This window comes from Gavialis gangeticus, unplaced genomic scaffold, assembly GCF_001723915.1.
Source record: "Gavialis gangeticus isolate Ggan-Ray unplaced genomic scaffold, GavGan_comp1, whole genome shotgun sequence".
In the NCBI taxonomy this organism is placed as follows: domain Eukaryota; kingdom Metazoa; phylum Chordata; order Crocodylia; family Gavialidae; genus Gavialis; species Gavialis gangeticus.
The window spans coordinates 4,802,790-4,815,788 of record NW_017728973.1 but is presented as its reverse complement, the minus strand read 5'-3'; the positions used below and the strand labels follow the sequence as shown (position 1 = coordinate 4,815,788).

At 48.7% G+C, this 12,999-nt stretch overlaps 1 protein-coding gene across 1 annotated transcript in view; it reads left to right on the top strand.

Annotated features, from left to right (window-relative positions):
* The first annotated feature begins 9,713 nt into the window (after nucleotides 1–9,713).
* Nucleotides 9,714–12,999, top strand: part of CSF3 (colony stimulating factor 3) — a 13,260-nt gene continuing 9,974 nt past the window's right edge. The window contains 1 exon segment of the mRNA XM_019507041.1: nucleotides 9,714–10,485. Within this exon segment, the coding sequence (XP_019362586.1) occupies nucleotides 10,213–10,485 (273 nt within the window). The 5' untranslated portion in view covers nucleotides 9,714–10,212.

Below are 12,999 nucleotides of genomic sequence, written 5' to 3'. Positions count from 1 at the left end.
CCGCCTCTGTACTGACAAGAAGGGAGTTTCCCCAGCCTGTAGGTATGGTGCTGATTCTTCCTCCCCAGGTGCATCACTTTGCACTGGTTGGTGTTGAATCCCATGCTATTCTCATCCGCCCACCCTTGTAACCTGTCTAGGTCCGATTGTAGCCTATTCCTCCCTTCTAGCGTGCCCACATCCCCCCACATCTTAGTGTCATCAGCAAATTTGAACAGGGTGCTTTTTACCCCCTCATCCAAGTCACTGATGAAGATGTTGAACAGTGCAGGCCTGAGGACTGAGCCCTGGGGGACCCTACTGCCCACATCCCTCCAGGTTGAAAATGACCCATCCACCACCAGTCTCTGGGTGTGGCCCTCCAGCCAGTTAGCCACCCAATTGACTGTGTAGGTGTTGACACCACAGTCCCCCAGTTTCTTAATGAGAACAGGGTGAGAGAGAGTGTCGAAGGCCTTCCGAAAGTCCAGGAAGACTATGTCCACTGCTACCCCTGCATCTAATGATTTGGTGATCTGTCTCTGGCAGCCTTTCAAAGAACTGAAAACAGCTTCCATGTCTGCTCATAGTTACCTTTCAACTAAACAAACCTTCATCTAGGAGCCAAGCAAGAACAAGGCAGTGCTGACCCAGAATGTAAGGAGTCCCTGCCTTTAAGCTGCATAATCTAATACAATGATTCTCAGCCAGGGTACTGCAGGTGTTCAAACTGTTAGGTGTGCAAACAAGTCACAAGAAAAACCCAGAGATTTCCAATAGGAACCCTAGTGTTAAATCCATTGTGCCCTGCTGTGGGCTTTCTGAGTTGCTTGCAACAAAAGAATTGTCCTATTACTTTTCTGTAGTCAAAAAACAAGTGAAAACTAAGAGCTGGTATTTTTAGGAGGCTCCGGGTAGGGAAAATGAGTGAAAGAAGCAACTGGGAACAGCTGCATGTGCTGTTCTTCCAGCACTTGATCCTAAAAATTGCACCTGCCAGCAGATCCAGGTACCAGTGATGCTGAGGACAGGTGACATCTGGGATCAGCATGAGGCCTCTGCTTGTAGGACTGTGACAAGTGGAATGTCAACCTTGCATAGGCTCTGCTATATGCAAGTCAGGGCCTTGTTCGCCTGCTACAGACCACAGCCAAAGTCCCCTGCTCCTGCCTGCCTTTGTGCTGATCTGCTGTCCATGGGAGTAATCAGCTTACCCACTTGCTGCAGGGGTCTGGCCCAGGTAGAAAAGATCCAAAGGAAACGTCTGGCTTCTAAATCCGGTGCCAACTTGCAGTCCTAAACCCAGTGCTCCTCTCCCAACCATGGAAGCCTGCATGGCCACTGAGGAAATCTCACATGGCTCCACTCTTTGCTTTAATGTTCTTAGTAGGCCCAGCTTGAGAGACAGGAGCCTGGTCCTGTCTCTGTCTCCTGTGGTGTGCACTTACCAAATGGTGCCACTAGAGGGAGTCACCTCACTAGTGAATGCCCCTCTGCGTCATCATCTTCTGGCAAACTACACTACACCAAAGCCAAGTTCTTGGTGCCAAGGCAAAATCCTCCTGTTGAGTGAAGGGAGCAGGACATGGACGTACAGGGTGAAACAGTTCCAAGAAGACAGACCAAAAGTGAAATCTGCCCCAGAAAATTCAATAGCCTGGTAAGCAGTGTGCACCCCTGCCATGTGGAAGACTGACTTGAATCTGAGTCTCCCACCTTGCAGGCAAGAGCCCTGATCCCCAGGGGCTGGTTAGCTTATGCGCACACACATACATGGTTTTACTGTAAAGCAGAACAGGAAATTGTTTCAATTCTTAAGCCATTCCAGAGGCTGGGAAAGCCATTTCCAGCCTAACTCAGCTCCTGACCCCTCCACCTGCTCATCCAGCCCTGAGCTCTCTTCACAGACACCTCAGCAAATGCCCCTTGGTGGCAGCCCACAGCTCCCCTGGCCACACACACACACCTTTCCAAGCCTGCAACTCTTCACCAGATAAGGTTGGTGGCAAGTTGTTTTCTGCCAAGCTGCCCTGGGCTGTACCGTGTTCTCAGGTATATTGGAGGCAGGCAGCAAACCAGACAACCTGGGTGGTGAAATACCAGGGCAAGGTTAGGAAACAGTTATGCTGCTTCACTGAAATGGAACTTCCTATTTCAAACGCACAAAAAAGCCCTGCTTGCTCCTCGGGCTATGAAGAGAGTGAAGAACAAAAGACAGGGAAGAATTACTCATCAGGTTGAAGTGCTGCATACACAAAGACAATGGCAAGATCAGAATCCATGTCCTCTGTCTCTCCTGGAATGGGGTGATAGCCCCACACCTTCCCAGGCAGCTGTTCCAGGAAAGACCCGCCACTCTTGTTGTTACAGGAATCCAAGCAGATGACTTAGCCTCTTCTGCGCACACAGAGACTCCAGTATGAAGCAGCACCGACAAAAAATGACTCTATCATTCACAAAGCCCACTGCATTCAGACCAGAGCTGGAGTCCTGGGGGGGAGGAAAGAGTGGGGGGGGGTCAGTAGACCCACTAGATAATGTTTCAGGGAGCCTAAGGGAGATAGGTGTCAAACTCCCAGTGTGCTGCAAGCTCCTAACTCCAGCCCTGATCTATGAAGACTGGTCTGTGCATTGCCTCTAGGTCTGAACATCATATGAGAGTCTCTTACTACTGTGGTGAGCACAGAGGGGTCCCCCTGGGTAGCCAGTCTTGGGCTCTTGTCTCCTACTGCCCACCCACACACAACCCTGCAGGAACATGCACTGAGACTGTCATCCCCATTTTTGTAGGGGAATTTGAGGCATGTGGAAGGGAAAGGTCATTCTTAGGGTCACAGGGCAGGTAAGTGGCAGGGCTGGGACTAGCACCCAAGTCTCACAGTAATGGGGGTGTAGGGGGGGCAATCAGGGGCACCAACCTGTTTGCTGCCCAGAGTGTAGAACTGCCTAATAATGCCTCTGCATTCTTCTGACACCCTATCTGGTCCCATACACTGGAAACAGGACCTGGGTTAGCCTAAGGGCCCCAAAATATCTCCAGATACTCCAGTATCCTCATAGAATCATAGACTCAGAGAAAACTGGAGTTGGAAGGGATGTCAGGTGGACATCTAGTTCAACCCCCTGCTCAAAGCAGGACCATCCCCAACTCTATCATCCCAGCCAAGGCTTTGTTTAGCCAGGTCTTAAAAACCTCTAAGGATGGAGATTCCACAACCTCTCTGGGTAACCTGTTCTTTGCCTCCTAGTGAGAAATTTTTGGGTTTTTTAAAATATCTAACCTAAACTTCCCTTGCTGCAACCTGAGTCCTTGATCTGTCATCTGCCACCACTGAGAATAGTCTCACTCCATCCTCATTGGCACCACCCTTCAGGTAGCTGAAGGCTGCTGCTACCCCCACCTTCTCTTCTCCAGAATAAATGAGCCCAATTCCCTCAGCTTCTCATAAATCATGTGCCCCAGCCCCCTAACATTTTCACTGCCCTCTACTGGACTCTCTCCAATTTGTCCACATCCTTTCTGTCCTTGGGGGCCCAAAACTGGACACAGTACTCCAGATGTAGCCTCACAAGTGCCAAATGGAGGGGAATAATCACTTCCTTCAATCTGATGGCAAGGCTCCTACTAATGCAGTCCAGTATACCGTTAGCCTTCTTTACAAAAAGGGCACAGTATTGACTCATATGCAGTTTATTGTCTACTATAACTCCCAAGTCCTTTTCTGCAGAGCTGCTGTTTAGCCAGCTGGTCCCCAAACTGTACTGGTGCATGGGATTGCTCTGTCCTAAGTGCAGGACTTTGCACTTGACCTTACTGAACTGCATAGGAAGCTGCTGCTTTCTGTGCAGAGGCTGGAGGATCCAGAAAAAGTCTTCCCGGTAAAGTTTCAGTGAGCCCCAAATAGGAAAGAACAAGCAGCAAGAATCAGTGCCTGATTAGGCGCAAAATGGGCCACAGCCACCAGGAGGACAAGGTCTCCCCCTCCACCCTATTGTATTTTGCACTGGTAGAACAAGTCTTCCCTGGCAGGGAAGTGTCCTGGGCAGTTGGGCTGGTGGTTAAATGAATGGAGCAGACTGAGAGGTGCCTGACATGCCCCAAGCAAAGTCTAACTAAAGGAAAATGCTCTGGCTGAGGGCAGAGGCAAAAGCAATACAGGCAGGGGACTGATGGAGAAGCTAAAGGGATTCACAGGCTGGGGTTTTGCAGCAGCACAGGCCTTGCGACACCTCAGGGCTCAGAGACTTCTGAAGCTCCTCTGCAACCCCACTGCCCCCAACCCACAGAGACAAGGCCAAGAAACAGAAAGAAGGCACAGGGTATGGAATTGCTCCAAACTCACCTCTACCACCCAGCCCTACAGATGGGATGGCTGCCAAGCACTGCTCTGGGCTGCATAGCAGGTCCCCAGAGCAGGCCAGGGGTTGATCTCTCAGGCAGGGACTGGGACTCCACAGTATATACTGTAGGCATGTAAGCAACTAACCCAACATCCCCCCCAACCAAGGAATTTCATTTTAGTGGATCACTTTAAAGCAAATTAACCCTCCCAGCAGGGGAATACCATACCCCAGGGGCATCTTCAGGGCTGAAGGTTTGCTACCATTGTACATAGAGACATCCAGACACTCCAGTGATGGGTGGTGCTGCTGCATCCTGGGCTACCTGAGCAACAAATCATCTTCATCCCCAATTGTGGCCCTGCTGTTATCCTCACTGTACAGATGGCACTGACAGGTCAAGCGATTTGCCCAGGGTCACACAGGAAGCTGGGGGCAAAGAAGAGAAGGGGATACTGGGCTTCCAGCCTAGTGCCCTAAGCACCACATCCTCCTTCCTCTCCCTCCCAGAGAGGCTTGGACAGACCCAGCCAAGTGCCACCACAACTGGATGCAGTTGCATTGTCAGAGCGTGATCTCCACTACACGCAGTTCCACTTGCAATTGGGCAGTGCCTGGAGCTAATTGAAAGAGCTGAGCCTTGTCCCAATGGGAAAATCTGAGAGAAGCCAGGATTTCTTAAACCAGGCTCATCTCCACCCAGAGAGCTCCATCCTGTCCTCCACTACACCAAGGGAAATCAGGAGAAGCAAGAAAGAGGATCCAAGATGACCCTGGCCTGCAGGTTCCCATGCAACCTCAGCCCAGGACACAAATGTCTACTGTCTTTTGGGTTAAGATCACAAGATTTCTGCTCAGCTGCCAGACCCCATGTGCAAGGAGGAGTCACCGACAGACTAGCTCTCTCCCAGAAGGCATAGGCCCAAGACAAAGGGAAACTTCAGCTGGGGCCATGAAGAACCTCCCTTATCAATGAGACCTCTAGACACAGAATGATCCCTCTGGGAGACAGATGCCCCATCACCAGCGACAACTCAGCTGAGACTCAGACCCCCAAAATGTACTGCCAGGATCAGAACATGGAGTAAAACTAAGGTTCTGCTTCCTCTTACCCTGATGGGAGGGCCCTGTGTGCCCATGTCAGGTGGTACCGAAGGGCGCCTATACATGATTGTGGAGGCTGCTCCAACACACTGGAATTCCAGTGCGTCAGAGCACACTTGATTAAGTAAGGCCACTGGAGTATAGCAATTGCCAAGCTCCAGTGGCCTCCTAGGTCTCGTGTATCAGCATCCCCACTGAATGAGCTTTAGGTCAAGTGCCCACACTGCCCTTTTGAAGTGCAGGGACACTGATATAGGAGACACAGCGGTACTTTAATTAAAGTAGTTCTTGGAGCCATTCTGATTAAAGAACCCCCACCCCCCGGAGCATGTGTAAGAGTGCCCAAAAGGTCCATGGCTCTGGTTTGCTGGCAGCATGGTTGCAGTAAGGGTGCCAGCATGATTAGTGGCAGGACAAGATTGGGCCCACACAAGGATGAGTGGGTCAGCAGGGACAGACTGGGGGGTATTGTTTCCAACACACACTTGGGGGCAAAGGATCCTGGCTCAAAGGTCTCTCTTATCCCATTGCTTTGTTAGCCATCCCCACCATCTGTTCCTTCAACACAGATGCAGGAAGGCTTCCTTCCAGGGAAGCTAGAACCCCGCTGTGACACCAAGAGAAGGATTGTGCTTACCCAGCACACAGGTCGCATTTGACCTAAACTCCGCTTTTCCTTTGCCTTGGGATCATGGCTGCCCTGTGTCCCCTCCACCATCCATGCCCTTCCTGGGTATGTGGGCAGTTCCTTCCCCAGAAAGAACATGTGGGTTTACTTGCTCTGTTTGCATTACTGATTCATTTTTTTCTTCTTAAAATCCCCAAATAGTGAAAGCGGTCAGTGCTGCGACCTGACTCTGCGTCACCACTGGCCTTCCCCTAACCAGCCCACATGATCTTTCATTTTAGTGTCAAGGAAACTTGTGCAGCCGCTTCAGGGCACACCTTCAAGAGCTTCGAAGTCCAATGGCCAGAGGAAGGATTTCACAACATCCTTCTTTTCCTTTTCAAAGCTCCGCTAGGCCTCATGGCTCAAAACCACACTGTGGAGAGAGGGAGTCCAGCCACCTGGGGCCTGAGGGAAGCTTAGAGATTCACAGGAGGTGAAATCCCCCATGCCAAAGCTCTGCAAATCATCACCCTCTTGAGCCTGACCCAGTGCTGTGCTGCCTCGCTGGTCCTCAGCAGAGAGATGAACACTTCTGAGCTGGTCTGGGGATCTGGTGCTAATCAGATCACTGCAGAACAGCAAAGCAAGTTGTCCCTAATGAACACCTGCATTCTGTTGAACATCACTGGTGCCACCACTTCCCAAGGATGGACATCAAGAAAAGGGAGTTGAGCAGAGAATGGGGGTCCTGGCTTCTGACACAGCCTCCCCACCCCAGCCCACTAGACTATAATTTGGCAGTCAGAATCTCCAACAGAATTAGCACAAGAGGGTCTCAGATCTTCCTTTCCTGTGTCCTTGTGACAGAACTTGCATATTTCATTGAAATCTGACAGGCAGCACCACGAGCACTGCTGCTATGGCCTTGAATTTGCATCCTCTAGGCTTCCTTTAGCACCTGCATCACCTCAGCCATGTTAGTCTGAAAATCATAAGAAAGTAGGGCTAGAAGGGACCTCATGAGGTCATCTAATCTACCCCCTAATCCAGTCATCTAGTCCAGGCTGCTGGCAGTGGTAGCAGCAGCCAGGCCAGCAGCATGGAGGCTATTTTTATGCTCCCTTCCCCCAAAATTGTGCTGCTGCCTCAGCCCTTGCCTCCCTTTCCACACTCATTTGTCCCCACCAGGGCTAGAAAGAAAGGGTCAGATCAACAGCTGGTGTAAATCAGCCTGCATCCAATGCTCTGGGCCACTATATATTTTATATATAAATGTGAAGCACAAGCATGGGAAATGAAGGGTGCTTTCCTTGGCATACTGAAGTTCAGGGAACCCATATTCTTAGCCCACATAGCCTGGAAAGGTCAAGTGAGTTGATCAAGACTGCACAGGGGAGTTAGTGCTGGAGCAAGACTAGAAGCTATGGGGCTCCTGGCTCCCTAGTGTATTCCCTGCCTGCTGCACAGCAAGGGGTGCATGCCAGAACAGCAGCAATATAATCCCAGTTTCAATCCTCATGCTACAACGTTGTCAGATGAGTTTTACTTTCTATGCATTGATGTAGGTTACCTGCTCAGTAACCTACTCAGCATCCCACTTCCTTGTTCCTCGGAAGGCTGTCCCGAGTTTGTGGTTAAAGGAACTGTGCCAAGACATTTCAGGTGAACCCAACTGACTCGGCTGTCACTACCAGTTGGCTGTGCTTGCACCCCTGCTCTGTAAATCCCAGAGGCTAAAGATGTGGTCCCCTCCCCCTCTGGGAGTCACTCAGCTGATACAGGAAAAGCAGCCAGTCCTGGAAATGCAGATAGAGATTTCCCCATTAGCATGCCAGAATTATTACCCTGAGGCTCTAGGAAAAACTGACATCAGAGCCACATCCATCAGTTTGGGAAATAATTGCATTGCTGGTGCAAGGGCAATCTCTTGGAGTTCAAGTCAGGATCATGCCCACCAGGTTCTTGTGTGATACGAGTAACATCACTGAAGAGCACTTGGGTGTCTGTCTCTCCCCATAGGAGACAATTCCCCATCTGAGCAGCAGCAGGACAGGAGGGTGATTGGCATTCAAGGCCCTGGCATGCAACGTGAGAAACTATGGTTCAGTTCCCTGTGGCACCCAGATGACAGCACTCCAAGCTGAGAGTGGGGCCACAGTGTGCCAGGTGTAGCAGGTCCACACAGAGTGAAACTGAGTGTGAGATCAGTGGCAAGACTCACGTTGATGTCTATGGGGCCAGAGAGTCACTTGCACCAACAGACAGCCTCTGCCCCAGAGCTCACTGTCTACGCAAACAAGGGTGGGAGGTGAAACAGGGCTACCGCACACTTAGCCTGTGACTCCAGGCAATGATTCCAGGATTTGGAAGACAAAAAATGAGATGTTTTAAAGGGGCCTGATTTTCCAGAAGCCAGATGCATAGTACTGTGGGAAAAATCACAGCCCCCATAATAAGGGACTTTAAATAGGCCATGTGAAATCATTAATACCTTAGAGAGTCCCATGCCTCAGTTTCTCCGTCTGTGGATAACAAACCTACTTCATAGGGAAGTGCTTCATAGGGATAGTTAGTAAGATCCACAGCCTGCATGCCACAGTGAAGGCCTCCAAATCTGTGGCAGAGATATATACCAGGAAACAATGGCAGGTAACTAAAGGTAATTGTAGGTGCAGCACATGACATAGGAAAGAGTGTCATTGGTTCTGCTTAAGTTTAAAGCAATAAGAAAAACGCAACATAAAGGTTATTTCACCTCCTCCTTCATGATCTGGTGATAGCACTAAACTAACAAATCCCCAATTCTCAAGTTGCCTGAGAAGACACACACTATTCAAGCCCAGTAATAAAAAAGAATCTAAAAAACAGGAATTAAATCAGCAAGTAAGTAAACACACATACTGAAGGCCAGGTGGAACACTTAAAAGGCACCTGCATCCCACTGAGTCCCATTTATTTGGTTGGGTGTCATTTTATTGCTAGGTCAGAACTCTTAAGTTGAAGTTGGGAAGTAGATTTTGTAAGCAAACCACACCCTGATCAGTTCTGAGACATCATTTTGTCTCCCAAATTAATTTTTGATGGGAATGAAGGAAGTGGCTGATATTTTGGGGAGCAGCTTTTTTAGGGTGGCCTGAAACGGCAATAAGAATTGACTGATTACACAAAAGAAGGGAGCAACTCTCAGGCACTACAAGAAAAGAAGAAAAAAGAAAAAAAAAAAAAACAGTCCAGGGCTGTCCCAGAGGAATTACAAAATAACAAAATTTTTGCTAAAGAAAAATCTAAATGAAAAACAAATGATCCTCACAAATTAAAATTCCTGATGTGCTATTTTCAGAAAAATGTATTTGCATATTCACTGATTAGTAATAATTGCCTCATCTTATTACATCAGCGTGAATTCCCTGAGTCTTCTATAAATATCATAATCAATAGGAGTCTCACAGCATTCACGAACAAAAAGGACTGGTGCAGCCCTGCGTCTGTCTTGCACCCTTTCCCAGTGCACCGTCATAAAACAAGTGGGAGGAGATACCGAAAGGCTTTCAGGCACTAGAATGAATCCTCTGAGAAGTAAGTATAAGCTCTTCACCCGACAGCAACAGAAATCATAGGCACCATTTCCTAGTTGCAAACTGCTTGGATTTACTATATGCAAGGGGTCTGGTAAGTTTATTTTTGGGACTAGCAACTCCTGGGTTGACTTCTGGGGGAGGCTTGGATAGTTTTTATGATTTTAAATGATTTAAAAAAAATTCTCTCTCCCTTCCCCTTCCTTTTCTATTTACAAGCAGGAAAATTATGCCAGTGAGGATAAAAAAAGGCTAAGAGATGCACAGCTTACACAGGCAGGAATTACCTTCTGAATATACATAGGAAGGGGTGTTTCACTCAAAAAACTTTTGGAGTTCTGAGCATCAGAAAATAGAGGGGATTTAAACCAGCTGGCTGATGTGATTTTAATTAAAAGAGCTTTGATATGTAACTGCATTTTGTTAAACTAAGATCCTTGAGTAGGAATGTGCTAGAAACATTAAATGGGAACAGTTCCCCTTGAAGGTTCTTCAGGGTGGGAACTGTCTCTTCCTGTGTAGATGTACAGCACCTGGTACATTGGATCCAATCTCTTTCGGGGCTGCCTGCTGTTACTGTCATACTGACATGATCTCATCTGAATGAGCAGTGAAATCACTTTTCTATCTCTGTATTCTGCACCTCTGGATTCTTCAGCACTTACCTGACTCACGTTGCCTTTTTCTCTCCTCCCCTCACCTCCAGCTATTCCATCCTTGCTGTTGAGCACTCTGCTGTGCTTGAAATACATCGTGCTGCATGCAGCTCCCCTGTCGGAGTTCTCAGGGGACCAGGGATTCCAGCTGTTTCTGCAGAAGAACTTGGAATTCACTCGCAAGATCAAAATGGATGTTGAGAACATGCGGCAGCACATGGTGAGTAGTTAGACAACCTAGGAAGAGAAGTGCTAAGAGCAGTCAGGGGCTGCTGGTGTAGAGGTGATAAAATGTAACCCGAGATTGGTCTCCAGAATTGAAGGAAGAGAAGTGGTGGGAGCAGAGAGATGCAGGGACTTGCTGGTATCTAACGAGGAGACAGACATGCACCCACTGCTAGCTACTGGGATTTGTGATGTGACAAGTTTCTGGGGGCTGCTGTGACCTTGACAGGAAGTTGCTTCCCTTAGAGCAGCAGCCTGGAAAGCACTTGGCTATGAGAAGTGCAGAAACTCAAAGTTCACAGTCTTGTCTCCAGCTCCAAAAGTGGAGTTCCCTGCCTCTAAACAAGCTGACATTTCAGCTCCCAAAAGCTTCACCTCAGCAGACAATCTCAGCTCCAGGCTTAGGGACAGATTGACAGACAATCCTACACAGAACAGGCTTTCCCCATGGCTATGTCCCAACTCTTGATAAGTCTAGAGAGAGGGTGTGTTGGGGGAAGTGAAATTAGCAGCAGGCACAAACTGTGCTGGGAGATAACTCAGCAGAGAGCTGGCCTGATCATCCCCCAGGGTCAAAGTCTGACCAGCTCCCCCTCCCACCAGCTGGCAGGGTCACTAACAAGGGACCTTCTGATCCAGGAATCAACCAATCTTCAGCCATTTTCCAGTGCCTCGCTAAAATAGACAAGCAGGTACCTTCTCCTCCCCCAAACCAAGCATTAGAGATAAAAGAGTCCCTTCCCCTCCAGGAGGTGACCCAGGCTAATGCTTATCCCAAACAAGCATCTGCTCAGAGGGCTTGGAGGTCCTCCCAGCTGCTTAGGAGGAAAAGCTGTCTGCTCAGCTACTGCCAGCTGCAACCGTCCAACTTCCCTTTGGTCTCCTCCCTGCTTCCTACAGCCCCGCTGCTGCCTGCTGCACTTAGCATAGCAGGATTTTGAGCAGAGGGAATTATTAATCTCTCTTCCCCATGACTTTTTGCTTGGTTCTCTAACAGCTTTGGCACATCCCCAGCCTCCTACAAGTAGTCCTGTCCAGAACTACTCTGGGGATCATGTGGTTTCAAGATCAGACTTCTCAGTTCTTATTCAAAACAACAACTGCCGATTCCAAATTCAACTGGATTTGACCAGTGACATGCACTGGCGAGGCCTCTGTCCCACTGAATCTGAAGGGGTGTGTTTCCTGTAGATTACAACAAGTGCCTCACAGCAGTTCAAACTCTGGGGCAGGTATTCTTAGCTGAGTTGTTAGTGAATTTATTTGCTTTGATCCAGTTTCCAAGGTCTTGCAGGACACTACCGGCTAATCTCTGCTGTCGTGTTCCTCTCTCCTTTCCTGGCATTCTCAGGGCTGTGCCAAAGGAAAGGCCAACCCCGAAGTCAGAACAGAGACTGCTCGGAAAATGCTGTAGGGAAAGCTCTGGAGGGAGCAAAGGGTTTTGTTTGAGACTGCAGGCTATTTAGATTGCAAGTCTCCCACGTACACACAGCTATGGCCTTTTTGTTTATGGAAGGGGTTGCCACTGGAATGAGGCAGCAAGTGAGTGACAACTGCACGTAGCTAAGAAAGGGCCAACCAGGAAGCAGCTTGAAAACTCTGGAGAATGTCAGGCTTTCCCTGGGTAAGAGACCCCCAACCCCCACCTCTGCAAACACTACTCACTACATGGCCCACTGACTTCAGTAAGTCAAATTACTCACCTGAGGGTCTGCAGGATTGGGGCTGTAGTCAAGAACCCACATAGGCCAGGTATACAGTATAAAGTGAGTCAGCTTGGCTGCAATTCCACCCAGAGAATATTACAATTCTAGATAAAAGGCATTAAATTCTATTATTCACTGCATGAAGCTGTTGCCAATCTTCCATCTATGCAACAGGAGTTACAATGCATCTGTGTGACATGGTTATATCACTTGAGGGCCAGAGCAATAGTACTAAAGTCTCTGAATGAAATGTGATGGGCCATTACGATTATGACCTGTCCAAATGACTGCCTTTGGGCTCTAAGAGGTCTTTCCCTATTATCTGGCTAAACATACACAGGTTTAGTGTATCTTTAGAAAGATTTCTGTCTTGGGCAGTTATCTGGCCCTTATTATTATAGCTTTTAAAGCTGCTTCCAGCCTTTCATGTATTAAAGCAATAGTGCTGTTACCCTGAGGCAAAATGACCTGACCTAGAACTCTGTAGGCCCAACGAGGAGACTCAACCAGTGTCTCCAGAGCCAAAGCAAGTGCCCTAACCATTGGGTGTCCCTTCTTCTGTGCGTGGCTCCTTTGCCTAGCTTTAGGAAGGGGGTGGGGGGTATGGCAAAAACTGTGAAGAACCATGCAGACTCCCAGTGAGCTGCACTCCAGTCATGGGGCTTTGCCCTCCCACCTGATCATATCTTCACTTTTTGTCCCACCACAGTGCGATAACTTTCAACTCTGCAAGGAGGAGGAGCTCATGCTTGTCAAGCAGAACCTCAACATCTTCCAGCCATCACTGAATCAGTGTCTGAGCA